Source organism: Schistocerca cancellata, chromosome 1, assembly GCF_023864275.1.
Source record: "Schistocerca cancellata isolate TAMUIC-IGC-003103 chromosome 1, iqSchCanc2.1, whole genome shotgun sequence".
NCBI lineage: Eukaryota > Metazoa > Arthropoda > Insecta > Orthoptera > Acrididae > Schistocerca > Schistocerca cancellata.
In genome coordinates, this window is record NC_064626.1 from 252,475,781 (window position 1) to 252,503,604 (window position 27,824).

Below are 27,824 nucleotides of genomic sequence, written 5' to 3' on the forward strand. Positions count from 1 at the left end.
CATATAAAAATATGGTCAATTTGCATACTAACATATCGCTGGAATGAAAACAGGCAAGGCACTCTGCTTTGATCCTTTTCAGTGTAACACCACATCACAGGTGTCCCGTAGTATTATATGTGATAATTTGCCTGTGTAAAGATAATAGCACAGATTGTAATTTTTTGAGATAACATTTGTAAAAATATGTAAAATTATTGCGTGAACTACTATGTATACTATGAAATCGTACATTTACGTGCAAATTACATCGCCGGTAGAATATGTTCTAAAGAGGTCTCACCTCTGGACGCCTTTCTACTTCAGTCGATGGAATGCTAGCGGTGACGAGAATAAGTACGTATGCTTACTAGATGTGTCATAAGCTACTAGTCACGTATCTGGTACTCTGTGATAATAGTTGGCATAGTCATCAGTAAAGTGAAATTCTGCAATACATGCTGTTGTGATGATCCAGGGTAACACAATTCAGAAGAGTCTGGTAGATTATTGTCGTTTTTCAGCACTGACGACCCTGCAACTGGTAAGAATGACGACTTACTAGCTGTAGTCCCAAAGTTTTAGTTATCAGTTGGAATAAATCAAGCTGCCAGTATGAAATTTGGTGATGATGTTCCTCCTTCTCTACACATTCACACTTCAAAACGACACAAGTTTCCCAATCATGAATCATTTGTCGGAGACCTATGTTGTAGCAGTCAGCTGCTTGGCGAACGTTCCGCTTCGAAAATCACATTGTCGTCGATCTGGAAATGCCCACCAATAATGACTTTTGCAAATGGGGAAAGAGGAAGAAGTCATTAGGTACCATGTCAAGAGAATACAGATGAGTGAATCAAAATTTGATAGCCCAAAGAAGTGGCATGTCTGAGTGAGTCCTGCGCACTATGACCTGGGACGTTGTCATGGAATAAAATCATCCCAGCAGTGTATTTACAGGTCTTTGGCTCAAAGTTCAGGTTACCATCACTAGTCGAGACCGAAGTCGCCAGAAATCCAAGATGGTGGTGGGAAATAAAAAAATGAAAAATAATGGTGGCTGAAAATTTGGGATATGCAGGATGGCGCTGGTGGAAAATTTTAAAAAAATCGGGATGTCATTGGGTGAAATTAAAAGTGCAAGATGTTGGTAATGGGAAATCTAAAAATCCAAGATGGCGTAATTTGTCCTGATGTGCTTTGTACTTCCATCATATTTATTTAACACATTAATTATACAACTGGTTATTTTTATCATTTCACAAAACTTGCTGGAATTAGACAAATTTGGACTGCAATGACATATATGGCACCCATATTTTGCTGCGAGTTTAGCTGGTGAAGCGTAAAGCAGATGAAGTATGTTCTCGCAATTTTGATGTATACAGACATGGTTTTAGGCCATGGTGGTGTACAGCCACAAATTGGTTTCAAGTTACTTCATTCAAAAAGCACCGTTACCGGTTTCGAATTTTTTACAATTCATCATCAGACGGGTTTTTCATGCTTTCATCAATACATATTATACACTGGCTTCCTGTGAGTTGCCTTAGGATAAACAATAGCTTACAGGCTACAAAAGTGTGACCAAAGTAGTTGCGCTACATATTTGTGTTGTAATGCAACTTACGTGAAATGCCCATCTGTCACATTTGTATTAGCAGTTTTCTTGCAATGAAATACATTCTCAAGGATGTTTGTATTTTCACCGTCAAAAACATTGCACTGCATTGAAAACCACTTTCATTTGGTCGTAAACGAATTTTCAAAGTGCACCACACGAAAACAAACACAGTTTGCAAAGTACTTTCTGTGCTCCAATATACATAATACGCATATTTGTACGCCTATCTGCAGCTCAAGCAACCAATCTTATAATATTGTATGTACCTACAATAGTAAGTATTGTTAATGGCACTAAATACTAATAAATTCCAATGTATTATCATCAACAATGTTCAAGTAGCACAAATCAGTTCACAAAATTCTTGACCACACTTGTATCTCTATTGTTGTTTAACATACGTTTGCAGCGTTATAATTTACAAAATCTCGTGCTTTTATCGTTTCTTTCTGAATCGGGTCTCTAGATTAAAAATATAAAACACTATTTCACTCTAACAGTCTAACATAAAGCAATTTACATTTCTTTCCCCCTCAAAACAAGAAGCCGTATCGTTGTATGATTGCACTGAAGCATCTTTGACACTCATGTAGCGTGCACACTGTGCATTTGTTTTCGTATGCTAGAAATCAAAACACGCGGTGCACACTGAAAATTCATTTTGTGACTGAACGAAAGTGGTTTACAAAGCAGAGCAACATTTTTGAGTGAAAATGCAAACATCCTTGAGTATGTATTTCATTGCAAGAAAACTGCTTATACAAATGCGCCAGATGGACATTTCACGCAAATTGCATTACAATACAAATACGTAGCGCAACCATTTTGGTTACACGTTTGTAATTTGTAAATTATTATTTATCCTAGGGCAACTCACAGGAAACCAATGTATAATATGTATTGTTGAAAGCATCAAAAACCGTCTGATGATGAACTGTAAAAAATTCGAAACCGGTAACGGTACTTTTTGAATAAAGTAACCTGAAACCAATTTGTGGCTGGTTACTGTGCACCATCAACAGTTTATTTTGTATTATACAGGAAAGAGTATCACTCGGCTCTATGACAATAAACGTTATCTATTTCAAATGGGGTCACACACATGCCTAAGAGTGAGTCGCAATTGGTTTGTCTCTTCTGGGATGCATTACGTGGTAAGTAGGACACAGATTTTAAGGAAAAGTAATTTTTTCCTGAAATTTAGGGTGAATTTTAAAATTTATTCCCAAACTCAGGTTTCCAGTACAGAAAAATGTATTTTTATTGTGCTTGTAAGTCAAACTTGCAATTGTTTTAGTAACAGGTCATATTTCAGCCGACTTTTGCCATAATAGACCTTATTTCGTCCCGTTATTGCCAAAAGCGTATATTTGTCATATGTTTAAGGATACAATAATGAAAACATGAAAATGTTGCTCACATGACAATGTTTCATGTGATATTGTCACAAATAAACACAATAATTACTGGAAATCTTTATTTAAGAGGACTACAGTAGACAAAAGGTGGGAATTTAAGGAGATGGGATCTGGATAAACTGACTAAACCAGAGGTTGTACAGAGTTTCAGGGAGAGCATAAGGGAACAGGAATGGGGGAAAGAAATACACTAGAAGAATGGGTAGATCTGGGGGATGAAGTAGTGAAGGCAGCAGAGGATCAAGTAGGTAAAAAGACGAGGGCTAGTATAAATCCTTGGGCAACAGAAGAAATATTGAATTTAATTGATGAAAGGAGAAAATATAAAAATGCAGTAAATGAAGCAGGCAAAAAGGAATGCAAACGTCTCAAAAATGAGAGCGACAGGAAGTGTAGAATGGCTAAGCAGGGATGGCTAGAGGACAAATGTAAGGATGTAGAGGCTTATCTCACTAGGGGTAAGATAGATACTGCCTACAGCAAAATTAAAGAGACCTTTGGAGAAAAGAGAACCACTTATATGAATATCAAGAGCTCAGATGGAAACCCAGTTCTAACCAAACAAGGGAAAGCAGAAAGGTGGAAGGAGCATATAGAGGGTCTATACAAGGGGGATGTACTTGAGGACAATATTATGGAAATGGAAGAGGATGTAGATGAAGATGAAGTGGGAGATATGATATTGCGTGAAGAGTTTGACAGAGCACTAAAAGACCTGAGTTGAAACAAGGCCCCATGAGTAGACAACATTCCATTAGAACTACTGATGGCCTTGGGAGAGCGAGTCCTGACAAAGCTCTACCATCTCGTGGCAAGATGTAGGAGACAGACGAAATACCCTCAGACTTCAAGAAGAATATAATAATTCCAATCCCAAAGAAAGCAGGTGTTGACAGATGTGAAAATTACCGAACTATCAGTTTAATAAGTCACAGCTACAAAATACTAACGCGAATTCTTTACAGACGAATGGAAAAACTGGTAGAAACTGACCTCGGCGAAGATCAGTTTGGATTCCGCAGAAATGTTGGAACACGTGAGGCAATACTGACCCTACGACTTATCTTAGAAAATAGATTAAGGAAAGGCAAACCTACGTTTCTAGCATTTGTAGACTTAGAGAAAGCTTTTGACAATGTTGACTGGAATACTTTCTTTCAAGTTCTAAAGGTGGCAGGGGTAAAATACAGGGAGCGAAAAGCTATTTACAATTTGTACAGAAACCAGATGGCAGTTATAAGAGACGAGGGGCATGAAAGGGAAGCAGCGGATGGGAAGGGAGTGAGACAGGGTTGTAGCCTCTCCCCGATGTTATTCAATCTGTATATTGAGCAAGCAGTAGAGGAAACAAAAGAAAATTCGGAGTAGGTATTAAAGTCCATGGAGAAGAAATAAAAACGTTGAAGTTCGCCGATGACATTGTAATTCTATCAGAGACAGCAAAGGACTTGGAAGAGCTGTTGAACGGAATGGACAGTGTCTTGAACCAGTCTCAGGACTGAAGACAACAACAACAACAACAAACAGTAGACAAGCAGCGTACCACACAAGTCGATTCGCTGATGCGAAACATTGTTGCGCAGAGTCGAAGAGACACTCTCGAAGCCAACAAAGGCGGCCTATGACGTAATAAGCATCCTATTCGGTTTGAACACAACCTCAGCCTGGTTCGACGTGCCGCAAGGCAAGTGTTCCAGCAGCATGAGAGAACTTCTACAACATTGATGGGAAATATTATTCTGCAAATTATGTCAAGTTACAGCTAGTGTAGAAAAGCGTTTTAATGTGCGACAACACTGTGATAACGGGAAGTACTGCAGCTGTACGAAGAGAAGTGCTGAATGACAGTAGACAAACGCTGTAATTTGAGCAGTCAACATTCTTCCATGAATTATATGAGGTGATATAGTCTTGCAAAATAGCGTTGGAGAAGTTGAAGAATCCACGCTTCAGACATTTCATGGAGAAGTACACAATACACTCCGCTCCAGATGCATTGCATGAGAACTGTTTTCCGTGTGCTACGAAGAGGTGCTCAACAAAATATGAATTAGTGTATTGACGAAAATCTCAGGTTATCCATAGATGAAACCGCCAGTACGTGTGGGATTTTCGTTGCAAATATTGTTGTTGATGTTCTAATAGTTGACGGGCCTGGATAAATGCTTCTCCTAAAGTGTGAAGCTCTGGGGAGAGTAAACAACTATACAACTGTCATTTTGTGACAACTCTATATAGCGGCTGTGGCCGGATGGTATGAACAGAGGCTATTTTTTGCTGCTAGTAGCAGATGGTGCTTCATACATGACTAAAGCAGACAGATTTTCAACCCCAATATGGTGTAGGGCATTTGCCTTGCACATGCGTTACACAGAGTTGCAGAAGAAGTGCGATCAAATTACCCTGATGTGGGTACATTAAATTTCCAGTGGTAAGAAAATCTATGCGAAAGCTCCCCTGCAGACGTAGAAATTCAAAGAACTGCCCCTCTCCCCTCTGCGTGCTCTTATACGATGCGGTTCTTGGCTTACGGCTGCTGAGTATTTCTGCGCTAACTACACCAAAATAAAGACAATATTTTGCTAGGTTGATAGCGATGAATCAAGTGCCATCAGAAATGTGAAAGGGGTCTTTACAGATACCTTGTCTGTATACGTGACGTACATCGACGCCAACTTTCAGTCGTGTCGAAAGCCATCACACAACTGGAATCCATTCATACTCAACTGTATGATGCTCTGGATATTGTGCAACACGTTCAAAGTGAGTTGGTCGAGCTCGTGGTCATGTGGCTCACAAAGTGAACAACACATTGCAAGGTGTTCTCCAGCAGAATTCTGGATATTGTGCAATATACAAAGTTAGTGACAGTCCTAGGAATCCCACAGCATTTAAAGATAATGAACAAAAGCTGGCGTGCAGTGACCTCGCCGCCTGCACACGCGCTACTGTGACGTCCTGTGGTGTTGAGAGGAACTTTTACATGTACAAATCTATCTTCAGCGACAGCTGTCGATCTTTGTAAATGCATCTTGTGATTCGGTGCAACAGAGACTGAAGATTATCAACCAATTGTTAACTAATTCGGAATATTGTAAACAACTGGTTTGCAGTAGTAAAATCATGGTTTTATTGTTTGTATAGGTGTTATTGTTTTACTGTACCTCGTGTTTTTTTCCAGATCATATAGACATTTCAAAAATAAGTGCTAGTTAATTTCAAACACTGCAAAAAATAAGTACTATACTCATTGGTTGTTCAAATGTTAATTGTGTATTACATGGTATTCCACAAAATAAACACGACACGTTAAAATACACATACATACATACATACATACATACATACATTAATCCTTGTTCCATAGATAATGAATACGACATTTTGTAATGATGTAGAACGTGTCACTTTAACATAAGTTTTCTTTACACCAAATAATTAATTAACTAATTTAATTTTTTTATTTTTTATTTCTTTTTAGCGTTACTACTTCTTATCCAAGAATTCATCTATTGAGTAGAAGGAGGTGTCAATCAGAAATTCTTTTAATTTGCTTGTAAATGTTGGTTGGCTATCTGTCAGACTTTTAATACTATTTGGCAAATGACCAAACATTTTTGTGCCAGCATAATTCACCTCTTTCTGTGCCAAAGTGAGATTTAATCCAGAATAGTGAATATCATCCTTTCTTCTAGTGTTCTAGCTATGCACTTTGCTGTTATTTTTGAATTGGGATGGATTATTAATGACAAATTTCTTAAGTGAATATATGTATTGCGAAGGTACTGTGAATATCCCGAGCTCCTTAAATGAATGTCTGCAAGGTGATCTTGGGTGGGCTCCAGCTACTATTCTGATTACACACTTTTGTGCAATGAATACTTTCTCTCTCAATGACGAATTGCCCCAAAATATGATGCCATATGAAATCAGTGAATGAAAATAGGCATAGTAGGCTAATTTACTGATATGTTTATCACCAAAATTTGCAATAACCCTAATAGCATAAGTAGCTGAACCTAACCGTTTCAGCAGATCATCGCTGTGTTTCTTCCAATTCAGTTTTTCATCAGTGCACACACCCAGAAATTTCGAGTATTCTACCTTAGCAACAGACTTCCGTTCATAGTCTATTTTATCAATGGTGTTATGCCATTTACTGTACAGAATTGTATAAACTGTGTTTTCTCAAAATTTAGTGTGAGTCCATTTGCAGAGAACCACTTAATAATTTTTTGAAAGACATTATTTGCAATTTCCTCAGCTGATTCTTGCTTCTTGGGTGTGATTACTATACTTGTATCATCAGCAAAAAGAACTAACTTTGCATCTTTATGAATATAGAATGGCAAGTCGTTAACATATATTATGAACAATAAGGGACCCAAGACTGAGCCCTGTGGGGCACCACTCTTGATACCTCCCCAGTTAGAGGACTCTGCTGGTTTTTGTACATTATCTGTACTGTTAATTTCAACCTTCTGCATTCATCCAGTTAAGTATGAATTGAACCATTTGTGCACTGTCCCACTCATACCACAATACTTAAGCTTATTTAGAAGCCATATTTTATTTTCAAAATTATATTTATACAAGTTTTAGGCCATAAATGCTTGCATATTTCGCTGTTGTTTTCGGTCATTAAAATCCAGGCTCGAGCGATAAGGTTTCGTTACAGCAGAAGACGCAGTGTGCTGGTATTATAGTGTGATGAGCCATGGACTTCAGGCTGTGGCTGGTAGTGATTAAGTGAACTCTGAAGGCACAAAAACGTGTTGCGAACATCTTGCGTCCTCATATGTTACCTCTGATGCGACGGTACTGTGGTGCCATATATCAACTGGAATCTGATCGTCCACACGTGATATATACACTGAAGAGCCAAAGAAACTGGTACACCTGCCTAATATCGTGAAAGACTCCCATGAGCACTCAGAAGTGCCACAACACGACGTGGCATGGACTCGACTAATGTCTAAAGTAGTGCTGGAGGGAGCTGACACCATGAATTCTGCAGAGCTGCCCATAAATCCGTAAGAGTATGAGGGGATGGAGATCTCTTCTGAACATCACGTTCAAGGCATGCCAGATACGCTCAATAACGTTCATGTCTGGGGAGTTTGGTGGCTAGAGAAAGTGTTTAAACTCAGAAGAGTGTTCCTGGAGCAACTCTGTAGCAATTCTGGACGTGTGGGACGTCGCATTGTCCTGCTGGAACTGCCCAAGTCAGTCGGACAGGATGCTTATGTACGTGTCACTTGTAAGAGTCGATGTAGCCGCATCAGGGGTCGCATATCACTCCAATTGCACACGCCTCACACCATTACAGAGCCTCCGCCAGCTTCAACAGTCCTCAGCTGACATCCAGGGTCCAGGGGTTCATGAGGTTGCTCCATACCCGTACATGTCGATTCGCTCGATACTATTTGTAACGAAACTTGTCCGACCAGGCAACATGTTTCCAGTCATAAACAGACCAATGTCGGAGTTGACAGGCCCAGGCAAGGCGTAAAGTTTGTGTCGCGCAGTCATCAAGGATACACGAGTGGGCCTTTGGATCCGAAAGCCCATATCGATGATGTTTCGTTGAACTGTTCGCACGCTGACACTTTTTGATCGCACAGCATTGAAAGCTGCAGCTATTTGCGGAAGGGTTGCACTTCTGTCACGTTGGACGGTTCTCTTCAGTCGTCGTTGGTCCTGTTCTTGCAGAATCTTTTTCCGGCCGCAGCCGTGTCGGAGATTTGATGTTTTACCGGATTCCTGATATTCACGGTACACTCTGAAATGGTCTTACGGGAAAATCCCCACTTCATCGGTACCTCGGAGATGCTGTGTCCCATCGCTCGTGCGCCGAGTACAACACCACCTTCAAAGTCACTTAAATCTTGATAACCTGCCATTGTCGCAGCAGTAACCGATCTAACAACCGCTCCAGCACTTGTTTTCTTACATAAGCGTTGCCGACTTCAGCGCCATATTCTGCATGTTTACATATCTCTGTATTTGAATTCGCATGCTTGTATCAGTTTCTTTGGCGCTTCAGTGTATTTCTATGAACTATCTGCTTGATGTTAAGGCACGCCCGTGGCCGTCATAGTCACCAGACCTGTGCCTGACAGAAGATGAGCGGGATCAGCTCGTGTGGCAACTCTGTCCCAGCGCCACTGTCAAGTGGGTTCATAGTGTCTAGTTCTTTGTAAATTTGACCTGATTTTGTAATTACTAAATGAAATTATGTACCCTCTCAACTCGTGGAGTTTAATTTCGTTTTCTCCTCCTTTTCTGAGTGCTTCACCTTTTTTGTCTGGTAGTGCAGATGGAGATGACGACAGAGACAGACCCTAAGTGACTGTGGACAGGCGCGATTCATCGAATTATTACTGAAGTGCGTCATATACGGGGTGGACAGAAACCAGTCAAACTTAAACAACTGCCCAAATGAAGGACTGGTATGACTAGAATAGTTTAGCGCAGTAGTATAGAATTTGCTGATCATTCTTCTCATCCTACATCTTAAATGATGTGTAATGCTCGGTTTACACTAGCAAGCTATTGCAGCAATTTACGTGCGCGGAGGAACTTGCTGCGCGATTTGCGAGTGTAAACATATCGCCAAGTCGACTTGCGGCCGAAGCAATTTATTGCGGAAGTGACTTACTGCACGTTTTCCGCTTCCCGTGTGAACACCACGCAAGAAGTATCTGCAAGTAACTTGCAGCTTTTAGGATTTATTTCTATTTCCTGCAAGCAGGAAGCGCAAGTTGTAGTAAGTATATCGTCTGCATAACACACATACACTCCTGGAAATGGAAAAAAGAACACATTGACACCGGTGTGTCAGACCCACCATACTTGCTCCGGACACTGCCAGAGGGCTGTACAAGCAATGACCACACGCACGGCACAGCGGACACACCAGGAACCGCGGTGTTGGTCGTCGAATGGCGCTAGCTGCGCAGCATTTGTGCACCGCCGCCGTCAGTGTCAGCCAGTTTGCCGTGGCATACGGAGCTCCATCGCAGTCTTTAACACTGGTAGCATGCCGCGACAGCGTGGACGTGAACCGTATGTGCAGTTGACGGACTTTGAGCGAGGGCGTATAGTGGGCATGCGGGAGGCCGGGTGGACGTACCGCCGAATTGCTCAACACGTGGGGCGTGAGGTCTCCACAGTACATCGATGTTGTCGCCAGTGGTCGGCGGAAGGTGCACGTGCCCGTCGACCTGGGACCGGACCGCAGCGACGCACGGATGCACGCCAAGACCGTAGGATCCTACGCAGTGCCGTAGGGGACCGCACCGCCACTTCCCAGCAAAGTAGGGACACTGTTGCTCCTGGGGTATCGGCGAGGACCATTCGCAACCGTCTCCATGAAGCTGGGCTACGGTCCCGCACACCGTTAGGCCGTCTTCCGCTCACGCCCCAACATCGTGCAGCCCGCCTCCAGTGGTGTCGCGACAGGCGTGAATGGAGGGACGAATGGAGACGTGTCGTCTTCAGCGATGAGAGTCGCTTCTGCCTTGGTGCCAATGATGGTCGTATGCGTGTTTGGCGCCGTGCAGGTGAGCGCCACAATCAGGACTGCATACGACCGAGGCACACAGGGCCAACACCCGGCATCATGGTGTGGGGAGCGATCTCCTACACTGGCCGTACATCACTGGTGATCGTCGAGGGGACACTGAATAGTGCACGGTACATCCAAACCGTCATCGAACCCATCGTTCTACCATTCCTAGACCGGCAAGGGAACTTGCTGTTCCAACAGGACAATGCACGTCCGCATGTATCCCGTGCCACCCAACGTGCTCTAGAAGGTGTAAGTCAACTACCCTGGCCAGCAAGATCTCCGGATCTGTCCCCCATTGAGCATGTTTGGGACTGGATGAAGCGTCGTCTCACGCGGTCTGCACGTCCAGCACGAACGCTGGTCCAACTGAGGCGCCAGGTGGAAATGGCATGGCAAGCCGTTCCACAGGACTACATCCAGCATCTCTACGATCGTCTCCATGGGAGAATAGCAGCCTGCATTGCTGCGAAAGGTGGATATACATTGTACTAGTGCCGACATTGTGCATGCTCTGTTGCCTGTGTCTATGTGCCTGTGGTTCTGTCAGTGTGACCATGTGATGTATCTGACCCCAGGAATGTGTCAATAAAGTTTCCCCTTCCTGGGACAATGAATTCACGGTGTTCTTATTTCAATTTCCAGGAGTGTATTTAACATTTTACTTAATGTGGTGACTGAATTTTATGGAACCATCTTACGTATTATATGCAAACAAATTTCAGAATTGGAGGAGAAACGGGAATGGATGAAGCAGGATACAGAACATTTTACTGAAGCCGTGGAGAGCTACCCCGAAAAATGGAACGTGCATAACCGAGACTTTAAGGATAGAGTGAAGAAGATGAGCGCATTAAATGAAATCTCGTCGATATTCGACACATCTGTGAAAGAAGTACCGAGAAAGTAGCGTAACTTGAGGACACAACCCCTTTGCCACCTGCATCCACTCGCTTGTTGTTTTAGGAGTCTACAAATAGACGATGTGTAACTATTACATGTTCTATTTAATTATCTTGTCACTTTCCATTTTATGAGCATTAGAAAAAGAAACATTTTTATAAGCATATCATTTTGTAAAATGCAGTTTATTTCAATAAAAATTTAATTTCATTGTTGTGTTCTCACATACCTTGAAATAATTTTCCCTTTTCAAGACGTTAAAAAAGGCTCTACATACATCAGGTACGATCAGATAAATCGTGCTGATGGGAATATGAAAGAAGTACATTAGGGACTCGTATGAGTCTCCTACAAATAAAGTATTTCAAAAAACATACTTTTTTTGGTTGTATGTTCCACATAAATAAATGAAATGCCTATTTTATTCGTAGCTCACCGGTAGCTATAAATCGTAGAGTGACTAGCAAACGTTCCTTTGCTGAAACAGCAGTACGGAAGTTTGTGTCTCGTTTTGATATGACGGGCGCTATTAACCACTATTTGTCATCAACAAATACTCCAGATCATTTGAGGACATTCTGCAAAAGTTTTCAAAAGTATCCAAGCTCTCGATACTAAGTTCTTGTAAAAGATTATTATAGGCACCATTTTGCGATCTTCTAATTATCTACTCTCTAACCCAAATATTTTTCTTTTTCACGTTTTGCATTACAATTACAAGAGCTGCAGCATATTTCACCCGCCTACTTGTCATTATACACTTTGGCTGACACTCGTAGTGGTACTGAAGGCATATGTAAACAGTATCAGCAAGTTGTTGACGCAAGTTTCTTGCCAAATAACTTGCGGAAGAATCTTGCTTAATTCTTGCGCTGCTGTGTAAAGACAGTTGCAGGCGCCTAGCAATAACTTGCAGTAAAAACTTCTGCAAGCGACTTGCTAGTGTAAACACAGCTTTATATATGGAAATGCTTTTGGATAGCGAATGAGTAAACAGAAAGTAAGCGGGTGACTCAGCGAGCAGTACCTGCCTGTCGATGCGCGGTTTGAGGGGCGAGTTGCGCTCCAGGCCGATAGCGACGGGCATGTGGACGGCGCAGTCCTGCATCACGTGCAGCCGGTGCCCGTCCAGCTGCGAGCCGTTCATCCCGCTCTGCCAACACAACGGCGTCAGCGCCAAGCTGCACAAGCTGAAAAAACTACACGGAAACGTATGCTGAACAAGTACCCAAAGAGCAGCAATTCTGTGTTCCTGTGGAAGGAATGTGTGTGCGTGGTCGTGAATGTAGGAGTGCAAGTGATTTGATGTGAGGGTCACTTTATAGGGCGACACAGAAAAACGGGAACTTCTGAAAATACACTATGGCCATTAAAATTGCTACACCAAGAAGAAATGCAGATGCTAAACGGGTATTCATTGGACAAATATATTATACTAAAACTGACACGTGATTACCTTTTCACGCAATTTGGGTGCATAGATCCTGAGAAATCAGTACCCAGAACAACCACCACTGGCCGCAATAACGGCATTGATACGCCTGGGCATTGAGTCAAACAGAGTTTGGATGGCGTGTACAGGTACAGCTGCCCATGCAGCTTCAACATGATACCACAGTTCATCAAGAGTAGTGACTGGTGTATTGTGACGAGCCAGTTACTCGGCCACCATTGACCAGAAGTTTTCAATTGGTGAGAGATTTGGAGAATGTGCTGGCCAGAGCAGCAGTCGAACATTTTCTGTATCCAGAAAGGCCCGTACAGGACCTGCAACATGCGGTCGTGCGTTATCCTGCTGAAATGTAGGGTTTCACTGGGATCGAATGAAGGGTCGTAACACATCTGAAATGTAACGTCCACTGTTCAAAGTGCCGTCAATGCGAACAAGAGGTGACCGAGACGTGTAACCATTCCAATGTGCGTTCACCGCGATGTCGCCAAACACGGATGCCACCAGTATGATGTTGTAAACAGAACCTGGATTCATCAGAAAAAATGACGTTTTGCCATTCGTGCACCCAGGTTCGTCGTTGAGTACACCATCGCAGGCGCTCCTGTCTGTGATGCAGCGTCAAGGGTAACCGCAGCCATGGTCTCCGAGGATACTCCATGCTACTGCAAACATCGTCAAACTGTTCGTGCAGATGGTTGTTGTTTGCGATCGTCCCCATCTGTTGACTCAGGGATGGAGACGTGGCTGCACGATCCGTTACAGCCATGCGGATAAGATGCCTGTCATCTCGACTGCTAGTGATACGTATTACCCTCCTGAACCCACCGATTTCATATTCTGCTAACAGTCATTGGATCTCGATCAACGCGAGCAGCATTGTCGCGATACGATAAACCGCAATCGCGATAGGCTACAATCCGACCTTTATCAAAGTCGGAAACGTGATGGTAGACATTTCTGCTCCTTACACGAGGCATCACAACAACGTTGCACCAGGCAACGTCGGTCAACTGCTGTTTGTGTATGAGAAATCGGTTGGAAACTTTCCACATGTCAGCACGTTGGGGGTGTCGCCACCGGCGCCAACCTTGTGTAAATGCTCTGGAAGGCTAATCATTTGCATATCACAGCATCATCTTCCTGTCGGTTAAATTTCGCGTATGTAGCACGTCATCTTCGTGGTGTAGCAATTTTAATGGCCAGTAGTGTACATTGGACAGGTGCTGTTCGTGGTGAAATACAACAGCGCAACCTGTAGGATCGGCTTGCATCTGCATCTAATTCAAGCATACATTTCCCGCCGCGTTTCCATACTTTCGTCCAATCCTCGCGGCTTCAGGCGTTCGCTGAAGGCAGTTAAAAGGTAAGGCGAAAATTTCTCGGCGTTACAGAGGATGGGCACTCAGTGAAATGCACGTGTCTTCTGACGTATCTTATTACATGGGTCTTCTGATTATAGAGAATGGGAAGCAATAGAAATTCGAGCGTGTTCCAATAGATTGTTTGATATAGTGAATGTAAATGGCTCAAATGGGTCTGAGCACTATGCGACTTACCTTCTGAGGTCATCAGTCAAATAGAACTTAGAACTAATTAAACCTAACTAACCTAAGGACATCACACACATCCATGCCCGAGGCAGGATTCGAACCTGCGACCGTAACGGTCGCTCGGCTCCAGACTGTAGCGCCTAGAACCGCACGGCCACTCCGGCCGGCAGTGGATGTAAGAACTTGGGGAAAGGATGACAGCATGTTAGTGGGAAAAGGTGTATTGAGAAGTCAATAGTCTTCAAACTACCACATTAGATCACAGTGAATTGTTAAAGTGTATTGAACTATATTTCTCGACTGCAAAAAATTCATTAAATCGCAGTGTATAATATTGTTTGACAAATGATAATGTCAGACTAAGATGTATACGCTTATTAGTACGTAAAATTAAATGAGAGGTACAAGATGAAAAAGATTATTGGCTTACACAATGGGCTGTTCATTTCCTATGCATAAAGGGGCAGACAGTGTTATGTTTTGTAGCAGCATTCACTGCTTACACTCCATCCACATGAATGTCACCGCCAAGATCCTAACAGTGTGCTTGAGCATTTCTCATCTAGGAACCATACATCTTACGATACTAATTAACACAGGCCTTCGAGACGACAGAATATGCTAAAAGAAGGGGCACTTTTTTGACCAGTTACGAACCGAGTGCAGCTATATATCGCGTAAAAATGTTTGAAATTACCTACGAAATTTCTACCATTCCCATATTATCTCTCGCTTTAAGCAAGTTATTATCGAAACGTCATGAAATACGGGATGCAAATTCCTGGCAAACAGATTTCTTTACAACAGATACTAATAATGCCTATTAAATCAAACTTTCAAGAAGACGCCATACATGTTATTTTGCCAATACATAGAAGGCAATTTTCGTTTCCATTTGTTCCGTAAAAAAATAAAAGGCGATATTCTATTCATGTGCTAGTAATATCGCCACTGATCTCTCTTAAACAACCACCAACCTATTCGTGATACGCTGTAGGTGAAGCTCAGGGTAGTTTCGATAAGGCCACGCGAATATATCTATTACACTTTTACAACCAGAGCTTAAGCTCTGTCTCCAGTAAATTTGGTTTCGAGGAAACTATAAACACTAGCATTCCTTCCTTTTGTTACACACAACACACTGCGAAATACCAACACGTTGGACGAAAACAGTGTGCTATAGATATACAACTCACGAACTCTTTCGTTGAAAAGATTAAAGCTCTAATTTCTCACAATCAACAACAGATAGCAGTAGCTGTGTGATAAGTACTCCAGCTGTAGTGAAAGCAATAGACAAGAAAGAGATATCTCCTCGAAGCTCCGGAAACACCATATCGTGTCGATGTAACCGACCGCGGCGCGCTAACGACGATTTCTGAGGCGACTCATCTTACACACTCCAGCCTAATTCGTCTACAATACGGCTTGTGGTTAACATGAAAGCAGCTTTAACAATAGTGTTATTGTAAGGTACTGCTTTCTGAAGCGCTGTCGCGCGTTCAGTGACTATCTAGGGCTACGTCCAGGGTCTTAATAAAACTTAGTAAGCAGTCGCTCATCTCAGAAGTCACTCTCATCGTCAGTGTCCGAGCCTGTAATCTGTGTCGCCACAGCCCCTGTTGCAGCCGTCATCATCTTTCACTTTGTCGTCGTCCGCCTCCTTAGCTGAGTGGTTCGAGCTCAATATTTGCCTGCAGCTTTGACGACCTTAGACTTCAGCCAGGCGTTTGAACGGGTCTATCATTCTTTCCTTACTGCTGTCCTCCGCCATTTGGGTTATGCAGAAGCTATCGTCGAGGTGGTTACCCGCCTCCTGCGTGGAGCGATATCCCGGATGCTGTATAATGGTAGGCGCACACAACCTATCCGGATCAGGTGCTGAATGCGACAGAGGTGCCCCCTGTCGGCGCCACTGTATGCCTTCGCCGTAGAACCATTTTTATGTGGTCTGCGACAGCGACTGACGTAGATGTCGCCAAGTGGACATCGATTCTGCTGCACCCCCTAAGCGGACGATTTCGTCCTTTGCCTTCGAACTGCCGACGATACCCGGGCAGCGCTTGCTTGGGTGGCGACCTATGAAGAGGTGTCGGACAGCTCTCGTAACGTACGTAAATCGCTAGCAATTTCTGTCGGTACACGCTTGCCTCAGGGGAAAGTCCATTCGCTCAGCGTGACTGATACCTTACGTTGTCTTGGCATCGACTTTACGGCTGCTGACCTGTTTCGGACTACGGCGCTAAACTGCAGACGCCTGCAGCAATGGATGAGGATTGGTCTTGCTGAACATCGCCTCCGCTCCCTTGACCTCCTGCGACGTGCGCACTATGTCAATACTCACATAGCACCGTGGATCCCTCACGTGGCGCAAACTCTTCCGATCCCGCACATCCTGGCTCACCACATGTCAGCTGCGATGGTTTCCTCTGTTAGCCAGGGGATGAGCTTTGAAGTCCGCTATGAGTCCCTCACCGTTCCCCAGGCTCGGTGGGGGGGGGGGGGGGGTGAGTCTTTACCATGTTCCAGATAGAGCTCGGGCCCCTTTCTGGCAGTTCACAGTCGGTGACTTGGCGGCGTTGCCCGACGTGCCTTACCACTTACCAGCTTATTGCTTGACGCATATGCCACGGCCTCGTTGGTCCCTCCAGTGACGTTGTCGAGTACCCCATCGACCTTCTATCACATCGGACTCTCTCTCTCTCTCTCTCTCTCTCTCTCTCTCTCTCTCTCTTTTTAACAGCTATATTTCTGCCTCTTTGCCACTTCTGCGCTTGTTGTCGACAAAAGTGGTCTACACTGAGATGCGACTGGACCGCGCTGCCAGTGTGACTGAAGTACCCACACTCTAGGTGGGGCAATATATTGCGGGCGGTGAACGCCCCTTTTCTTGACACTACTGCACGCTCCGTGTGGTATGCCACTGCCAACGGAAAACCACCCATCTCGTCTCCATCAAGTTCACCTCACCAAATCTCTGCTTTTTGTCGCGTGTCTGGTACCGGACACAGATGATCATTGCTTCTTCTGTGGCCCAACAGTAGATGTCTGGCACATGGTCCGGTGAATTCTGGCCTTTCTCACACGTGCCGTTCCTGACCGCATTGCACTGCACGTGATGTTGTTCCCGGATGACGTACACTACCTGCAGAGGAAGACTCACTCTGTAAATTGGTTCTGTGGCCTTGCAGTTCGATATCTTTTTGCAGTTGGCGAGAAGAGTGTTCTCGATTTCTGGACGTACGCGAAGGAACAACATTGTGCCATTGTCTGTAATCCAAAGTACAGGCAATACTTTTGCAACTTCCTTTGGAGTGCTTTCTACTACCTCCATGTAATTGGAATGTTCCCGCAATGAGAAGCTGATCTGACCTGATATACTATTTTTGGATTTTTGATATGATCTCTAATGGTATTCCGCTTTATTTTCGAGAAGATGTGCATGGAATTCTCCACAGCTACGAGGGGTTTCATGGACTCCTCTCCAGGGTAAAAAAAATTCTTCTCTGTTACATCCATTTGATACCCTCTCTCTCCCATTTCTTCCCTAGTTTCTTAGATTAGGTAGAATTATTGGGATAGGCGTAGTTAAAGGCCAACCCTTGAAGTGGCACAGGTATTACTTCTTTAGGGTCAAAAGTGGCAGTGCCAAATAGGCCTTTTTTGTGTAGGTTCCTTTATAATCAGGAAAGTGAGAAGATAAAGAAAATAGAGTGGTCAGCCCCGCGGAATGCCATGCAAGGTGGCTCGGGTTCGATTCCCGGCTAAATATCATTCAGCATAGTTGTCTGTTATCTAGATCAAGTAAAGACATTATAATAGAATCCACTGTATTAATTATTCATTCATATTTATTTACTGTGTCTTTATTAGTGAGCAATTCTAGCCAACGCATAGACAATTTGACTCCACGACTGCAGTTAGAACTCATTATTTGCAGCGAGTTAGCTGCTGGGCATGAAAGCAGTAATGTGTGGCTCGACCCTGCGGCATTATCGAGCTATCCTTTTTAAGCCGAGCCGTGCATAGATCAGTTCTCTAAGGCAAGAGCAACATCAGGTAAAGTCGCAATTGGTTTGCTCGTATGGAAAGCTGGTAAGAGAGCAATTACTCAACAGAATATCCCATTAGGTAACGTCGAAAGTTCGGAGACGACAATTGCTTGTTTAGCATGACACTGTACCCTGTCATAAGGCAGCGTCTGCGAGGCAATGTCTCGTGGATAATAAAATTCCTGAAATTGAATGGCTTGTCTACAGTCTCGACCTCATCCCAGTGGATCACTTTTGGGTTAAGTTAGAACGTCGACTTCGCTCCAGACCCCAACATCCAATGTGACTATCTTCTCTAGTATCGATTCTTGAATAAGAATAGGCTGCCATTGCTCCACAGACATCCAGACACATCACTGAAAGTGTTCCCAGCAGTGTTCAAGCCGTCGTACAGACGAAGAATAGACTCACGCCGTATTAATGTCCACTAATAGTTGTCTGGACACTTTCGTTCACGTAGTGTGCATATATAAGAAAGAAACAATTATCTTAATTTTAAGCCGGCCGCGGTGGTCTAGCGGTTCTGGCGCTGCAGTCCGGAACCGCGGGACTGCTACGGTCGCAGGTTCGAATCCTGCCTCGGGCATGGGTGTGTATGATGTCCTTAGGTTAGTTAGGTTTAAGTAGTTCTAAGTTCTAGGGGACTTATGACCTAAGATGTTGAGTCCCATAGTGCTCAGAGCCATTTTTTTCTTAATTTTAATGATGTGTCTGAAACCAGCAAGCGTGACAGTGCTATAGCCTCCTGTTAATGTTTCCCAGGTGAGGGATTTGGACGCATATGGGATTGGTAAGGAAGCGTAATGAGGGGGGACGTGATGTGAATATTGGGAAGTATCAAGAGGTTGGATGTAGAGCTAGGAGGCGAGCAGGATTGCTGTCTGCAGCGAGAGTGTAAACTGGAACCTACATTTGGGAGTGAAACAGATAGGTTAGCCTGTAGTTGATAGGATGAGTCTATTTCGTGAGTTATTTCATGGTTTGGAAGGGAAAGTCGACTGAATTTCCTCTGGGAAGGACACACAGAATGGGGACATGTTAGGAACGTGGAACGTGTTGATACAGGTGCCATAATGCTCAAGGACTGCGGGTACAATGCATTGCTAGGAATCGATTTTGCGAGATACGTAGGACTGACATAGGTATTCTAGTTTTTGAAAAGATGTAGGATCTCTTATGAGCCAGTGGTGAGAAATTTCTGAGACTGTTTCATTTCGGTCAATCTCTGTTTTCTAAAATGTGTGTGACAGGTGTCACACTCCACGACCCAATATTTGCTGGTAATGTCACATAAGCAATGCATGAATTACTAGCTCACTGGACAAAATGCTACCTATCCTCTTATATGAACATACTGGTGGCTTTGGAGAGCTGTAGATTGTACAGAACCGGTACCTGCCGGTCACGTGACTCTCCACCCTCCACAAAGGAAGTAAGTCATGGAGCGGTGTGTATGTCTCAGACGGTTGTATGGAATCAGCACAGCGAGCTGGATCGACACGAAGACATGACAAAATGACAGAAACAAGCTGTCGTGTTTGCACATATCCATGGCCACACCGTGGATGTTATTGCGCGATTTGCTGGTTATCAACGCGGACTGTCCAACGCGTCTACAAAAAACGGAGCACCAATCGCAGCTATGTAACATTGCGTTAGAACTGTGATCGTAAAAACAATGTAACTGACAGGATTGTCACGCTTTCTCAATGACAATGTCAATGAGTGCTCGTTCATCTCCTCTAGTATCCGAACTATCACTGCGAAGGGAACTGCACTGCAACGGACATTGTTTACCTTGTGAAACACCATTACTCATAGTGGCATATATACTCGCACATCTTCAGTGCTCCAACCACCATAGAAACTGGACAATAGCCGACCGAAGGTGTGTGGTAGGGTCCTCTACAACAGGATTTTGCCTCTTTTAAAATGATGCAAAGCGTCGAGAGCACACACGGTCCTATCTGGTGGTCAACTTGCAGCACACAGGGGTTGTAATACAGGCTGCAAGTGGTGCTTTGGGAGGTTTTGGGTGTTTGGGCTCACTCATTCAGTTTACCATGAACATTATCCAGGATAATCATTTGAACATTCTAGGTGATGCTCTTCTTGACTAACTCTCAGGCATCATATAGTGTCTCGAATGGACAGTAAATTACACTACTGGCCATTAAAATTGCTACACCACGAAGATGACGTGCTACAGACGCGAAATTTAACCGACAGGAAGAAGATGCTATGATATGCAAATGATTAGCATTTTAGATCATTCACACAAGGCTGGCGCCAGTGGCGACACCTACAACGTGCTGACATGAGGAAAGGTTCCAAACGATTTCTCATACACAAACAGCAGTTGACCAGCGTTGTCTGGTGCAACGTTGTTGTGATGCCTCGTGTAAGAAGGAGAAATGCGTACCATCACGTTTCCGACTCTGATAAAGGTCGGATTGTAGGCCATCGCGATTGCGGTTTATTGTATCGCAACATTGCTGCTCGCGTTGGTCTAGATCCAATGACTGTTAGCAGAATATGGAATCGGTGGGTTCAGGAGGGTAATACGGAACGCCTTGCTGGATCCCAACGGCCTCGTATCACTAGTAGTCGAGATAATAGGCATCTTATCCGCATGGCTGTAACGGATCGTGCAGCTACGTCTTGACCCCTGAGTAACAGATGGGGCCGTTTGCAAGACAAGAACCATCTGGACGCACAGTACGACGACGTTTGCAGCAGCATGGACTATCAGGTCGGAGACCGTGGCTGCGGTTACCCTTGACGCTTCATCACAGACAGGAGCGCCTGTGATGGTGTACTGAACGACGAACCTGGGAGAACGAATGGCAAAACGTCATTTTTTCGGATGAATCCAGGTTCTGTTTACAGCAGCATCATGATGGTCGCATCCGTGTTTGGCGAAATCGCGGTGAACGCACATTGGAAACGTGAATTCGTCATCGCCATACTGGCGTATCACCCGGGGTGATGGTATGGCGTGCCATTGGTTACACGTCTCGGTCACCTCTTGTTCGTATTGATTGCACTTTGAACAGTGGACTTTAAATTTCAGATGTGTTACGACCCGTTGCTCTACCCTTCATTCGATCTCTGCGAAAGCCTACATTTCAGCAGGGTAATGCACGGCCGCATGTTGCAGGTCCTGTACGGGCTTTACTGGATACAGAAAATGTTCGACTGCTGCCCTGGCCAGCACATTCTCCAGATCTCTCACCAATTGAAAACGTCTGGTCAATGGTGGCCGAGCAACTGGCTCGTCACAATACGCCAGTCACTACTCTTGATGAACTGTGGTATCGTGTCGAAGCTGCATGGGCAGCTGTGGCTGTACACTCCATCCAAGCTCTGTTTGACTCAATGCCCAGGCGTATGAAGGCCGTTATTACGGCCAGAGGTGGTTGTACTGGGTACTGATATCTAAGGATCTATGCACCCAAATTCCGTGAAAATGTAATCACATATCAGTTCTAGTATAATATATTTGTCCAATGAATACCCATTTATCGTCTGCATTTCTTCTTGGTGTAGCAATTTTAATGGCCAGTAGTATACCTGAGCTCAATCTCACAGAAAGTGTCTGGAAATATCTGTAACATATTAATGATGAGTACGCTGTGAACACTCCTAACTTCCAAGATGACAACATCCGTGTTCAAAGACCTGCTCACATACATTCCTGGGCTCCTCATCATACTGCGGCTGGCCGACTAAACACTCCATCTTAATCTCACTGAGAGTGTCTGAGGCTGTTTGTAACAGCGGGTGAAATTTAGCAATAAAATCCCCGTAATTTGGAAGCTTTGCTGGATGTAATCACAAATGAGAACTCGGGCTGGATACGGCACACCTGAAGAAGCTCGCGGACTCCCTTCCTCGCGGAACTGAAGCCATTATCAAGACTTAAACGGCGCCGGCCGGCGTGGCCAAGCGGTTAAAGGCGCTACAGTCTGGAACCGCGTGGCCGCTACGGTCGCAGGTTCGAATCCTGCCTCGGGCATGGGTGTGTGTGATGTCCTTAGGTTAGTTAGGTTTAAGTAGTTCTAAGTTCTAGGGGGACTGATGACCTTAGAAGTTAAGTCCCATAGTGCTCAGAGCCAATTGAACCAACTGAACTTAAGTGGCGGTGTGCTACACGGTATCAGCGTGGTGCCTCGAGAGGGTGACTAATGCCTTGCACGGCGTGCTTACTAGGGAGGGGGCGAGACCTGGTAGCGCACGCTGGCGTGCCGCAGCGCGTGCACGTTGTCGTAGAGCGCGAACTGCCCGCTGGCCACCCGGCGGACGGCGCGCTCCGCGTCGCGCACCAGCTGGAAGCGCGTGCCCACGCGCTGGCTCGCGGCGTCCAGCGCAGTCTCGAAGAACTCGCGCTGCTGCTCGCTCCAGCCGCCGACGGCGATCGCGCTGGCCGCCAGCTGCTCCATCGTGTCGATGGTCACCCTGCGGACAAACGTCGAAAGCGCTGCCGACTCGCGCCGTGTCATCAAGACTGGAGATCTTTCATGTTGCTGTTGTTGTGGTCTTCGGTCCTGAGACTGGTTTGATTCAGCTCTCCAAGCTACTCTATCCTGTGAAAGATTCTTCATCTCCCAGTACCTACTGCAACCTACATCCTTCTGAATCTGCTTAGTGTATTCATCTCTTGGTCTCCCTCTACGATTTTTACCCTCCACGCTGCCCTCCAAAGCTAAATTTGTGATCCCTTGATGCCTCAGAACATGTCCTACCAACCGGTCCCTTCTTCTGGTCAAGTTGTGCCACAAACATCTCTTCTCCCCAATCCTATTCAATACCTCCTCATTAGTTATATGATCTACCCACCTTATCTTCAGCATTCTTCTGTAGCACCACATTTCGAAAGCTTCTATTCTCTTCTTATCCAAACTATTTATCGTCCATGTTTCACTTCTATACATGGCTACACTCCATACAAATACTTTCAGAAGCGACTTACTGACACTTAAATCTATACTCGATGTTAACAAATTTCTCTTCTTCAGAAACGCTTTCCTTGCCATTGCCAGTCTACATTTTATATCCTCTCTACTTCTACCATCATGAGTTATTTTGCCCCCCCCCCCCCCCCAAATAGCAAAACTCCTTTACTACTTTAAGTGTCTCATTTCCTAATCTAATTCCCTCAGCATCACCCGACTTAATTCGACTACATTCCATTATCCTCGTTTTGCTTTTGTTGCTGTTCATCTTATATCCTCCTTTCAAGACACTGTCCACTCCGCTCAACTGCTCTTCCAAGTCCTTTACTGTCTCTGACAGAATTACAATGTCATCGGCGAACCTCAAAGTTTTTATTTCTTCTCCATAGATTTTAATACCTACTCCGAATTTTTCTTTTGTTTCCTTTACTGCTTGCTCAATATACAGGTTGAATAACATCTGGGAGGGGCTACAACCCTGTCTCACTCCCTCCCCAACCACTGCTTCCCTTTCATGCCCCTCGACCCTTATAACTGCCATCTGGTTTCTGTACAAATTGTAAATAGCCTTTCACTCCCTGTATTTTACCCCTGCCACCTTTATAATTTGAAAGAGAGTATTGCAGTCAACATTGTCAAAAGCTTTCTCTAAGTCTATAAATGTTAGAAACTTAGGTTTGCCTTTACTTAATCTTTCTTCTAAGATAAGTCGTGAGGTCAGTATCGCCTCAAGAAGGCCGAAACTTAGTCCGGACATCAATTCGAGATACTTATAATAGAGTCCACAGCAAAATTTTGTCTCGAAACCTTGCAGAAACTCCAAAGAGTTTCTGGACGCATGTAAAGTATGCTAGCGGCAAGACAAAATCAATGCCTTAGCTTCGCTGTAGCAATGGAAATAGTATCGAGGACAGTGTTGCTAAAGTAGAGTTACTAAGCATAGCCTCCTGAAATTCCTTCACTCAAAGATGCTTAAGGTGGGATTCCTATGCCGCGTTTGACGCATGAGGCAGCCGTTGTGCGTCTGACGTAGTGCGGCTGACGCATATCTGGCGATTCCTACAGAGCGGCGGCCGCACAGTGTTTAGTTGCTCTGCTGCGTCTGTGCCGAAAGGATGATTTGGCGCGATTTGTTGTGTTATCTAATGTTAGAAGACGTTGAAGATGAAGGAATTCAGCTTGAGCTATGTGAGGGAAATGCTGTAACACATCCGATGTTGGGTAATATGGGAAAGAAGGTGACAGTGGAATATTTGATAAAAGTAATATCGGGAAAATGTTTTGAAGTGGTAAGATGTTTCCTCCGCTAACTAAGCTGCCGGATTCGGATGTAGTAGTGCCATGTTTTTGTAGGCGACGAGGCATCTCGATTACATCCAAACATGATGAAACCTTTTTCTCCTCGAGTTGCTAGTACGTACTGACCCAAAAAAAAGCTATTTTAACTACCGTCTTTCATGAGCTCGTAGAGTTTTTGAAAATGCCTTTGCTCTGTTACGTCAAGTATTTCGCATATTTTATTCTCCGATCAGTCTGAAGCCAGAAACGACTGATAATTTGATTATTGTTGCTTGCTGTTTACACAAATTACTTAGAGATGCATTCTTAGAGAAAATAACGAGCCTCATTTTGAATTAAACAGAAGTGAACCACTACCAGAATACTTCAACAGCGGTGCAGGTGCAGGAATGACATCATGGCTAAGTGATCACGTTAGCAGAATTAAATAGGCTTTGAACTCCCTAGCGTTACTGAATTATCTTCAAAAATTTGTACGCACATTACAATAAATTGAACTTTTCTGACATACATCAGATTTTGGTATTCACTTTGTGTACACTTCATTGTTATTATTATAATAACTGAATATTATGTGGGACGATAATACGAATTCTTGTTTATTACAATACGCATTATTTGCCTGGCAACTAAGTAATAAACATTATGAAGAAACAGAAAGTATATAATACTTTTCTTACTTGTTCTTTCCACGTATTCCGCTATCTCTCTTCAAGCATTATCCTTCACAGTTTGGTCCTTGTATACAGGTAACAATACATCGTAGATACAAGGAAATGTAGAAACCTATTCTACCAGTTTCTCACCTTCCACCAGTGTGAACAGTACTTTTCCCTCGGCATGCTGTCGTGTTCTCCTTTGCGGGTGCATCTAGACTGCTCAGTGCTCTCAGACCGGCTGGGCCGATTCTGCATGCAGCTGACGCAACATGGGACACAGTCCCGTTTAACACCATCTGCAGCAGTATCGTGCGGCAGACGCTCAACGGCGGCCGCATGCGTCAGACGCTCCATAGGAATCCCACCTTAAAGTTCCTACTCTCCAACGTAATATCATAGAAGTGGGAATTTCGATGGGAAGTCCCATAGGCAGGAGAGTTTTTATATCCCTAATCTCGTTTATTCCCAACAATTTCGAATTTGCTTCAAACGTGTACCATTCTCAGTGACCTTAAGTTATATCACGACTGTAAACATAGCACAAGACCAGACACAACGTGCTGCAAGCATGGGTTTTAGTGTCAACTGCTTTCCCCACAGCCAGCTTCTACGAGGGTGAGTCAAATGAAAACCTTAAATGCCCGCATCTCGTGGTCGTGCGGTAGCGTTCTCGCTTCCCACGCCCGGGTTCCCGGGTTCGATTCCCGGCGGGGTCAGGGATTTTCTCTGCCTCGTGATGGCTGGGTGTTGTGTGCTGTCCTTAGGTTAGTTAGGTTTAAGTAGTTCTAAGTTCTAGGGGACTTATGACCACAGCAGTTGAGTCCCATAGTGCTCAGAGCCATTTCAACCATTTGAAAACCTTAAATATTTTTTTAAATATTATTTATTGCGCAGAAGTGGTACAAAGCTGTATCACTTTTCAAAATAGTCTCCCCCACGCTCAATGCAAGTCCTCCAGCGCTTACAAAGTACATCAATTCCTTTGGAAAAAAAATTCTTTTGGTAGTCCGCGCAACCACTCATGCACCGCGTGGCGTACCTCTTCATCAGAACGGAACTTCTTTCCTCCCATTGCGTCTTTGAGTGGTCCAAACATATGGAAATCACTTGGGGCAAGGTCTGGTGAGTATGGTGGATGAGGAAGACACTCAAAATGCAGGTCTGTGATTGTTGCACCTGTTGTACGGGCAGTGTGGGGCCTTGCATTGCCATGTTGCAAAAGGACACCTGCTGACAGCAATCCACGTCGCTTTGATTTGATTGAAGGCCGCAGATGATTTTTTAGGAAATCTGTGTATGATGCACTGGCTACAGGCACGTGATGCTGCAAAATGACGCCTTTTTCGTCCCAAAAGAGAGTCAGCATAATCTTCCCTGGCGATGGTTCTGTTCGAAACTTCTTTGGTTTTGGTGATGAGGAATGGCGCCATTCTTTGCTCGCTCTCTTCGTTTCCAGAAGGTGGAATTGAACCCAGGTTTCGTCCCCAGTAACGATTCTTGCAAGGAAGCCATCACCTTCTCGTTCAAAGCGCCAAAGAAGTTCTTCACAAGCATCAACACGTCGTTCTCTCATTTCAGGAGTTAGCTGCCGTGGCACCCATCTTGCACACACTTTGTGAAACTGGAGCACATCATGCACAATGTGGTTGGTGTGCTGACCCATGACTAATCTGTAAACATGCTGCAGTGTCATTCAGTCTCACTCGGCGGTTTTCCTTCACTATGGCTTCAACTGCTGCAATGTTCTGTGGAGTCACAACTCGTTGTGCTTGGCCTGGACGAGGAGCATCTTCCACTGAAGTCACACCATTTGCGAACTTCCTGCTCCATTCATAGACTAGTTGCTGTGACAAACATGCATCACCGTACTGAACCTTCATTCGTCGATGAATTTCAATTGGTTTCACACCTTCACTACGCAAAAACCGAATAACAGAACGCTGTTTTTCCCTGCTGCAAGTCGCAAGTGTGGCGACCATCTTTATACTGATACTGCGACGGTATGTGTGCATCTGCACTATGCTGCCACCTACAGGCCATTGTGCACGCTGTTTGTAGCACTCTTACCAACTTACAGGATAATGGCGCGAAATTTCGATTTGTTATTACAAATTCAAAGTTTTCATTTGACTCACCCTCATACATGGCTCTCTCCAGTGTTTGTGAAGCAAATAAGCTCTTTGTTGATGGCCATAATCACACTACTTCAAACGTTACAAGTAAGCTTTATAAGACAAAAATAAATTCCGCATAGACGAAATCACAGGCAGAGCAGTAAATAAATCAGGGTTGCTGCCCTCCAAGACAGGGAGGTGGCGCCGCCCTTACTGGAACACTGCTGGCAACGATATATCGCACTCAG

The 27,824-nt window shown here is 44.2% G+C and overlaps 1 protein-coding gene across 1 annotated transcript in view; it reads right to left on the minus strand.

Annotated features, from left to right (window-relative positions):
- LOC126167966 (uncharacterized) overlaps window positions 1–27,824 on the minus strand; it is a 147,466-nt gene that overhangs the window by 64,340 nt on the left and 55,302 nt on the right. Inside the window, exons 9-11 of the mRNA XM_049920523.1 lie at window positions 22,784–23,007; window positions 17,218–17,252; window positions 12,522–12,647 (exon numbers count right to left, since the gene is read on the minus strand). Of these exons, the coding sequence (XP_049776480.1) occupies window positions 12,522–12,647; window positions 17,218–17,252; window positions 22,784–23,007 (385 nt within the window). The remainder of the gene's footprint in view (window positions 1–12,521; window positions 12,648–17,217; window positions 17,253–22,783; window positions 23,008–27,824) is intronic.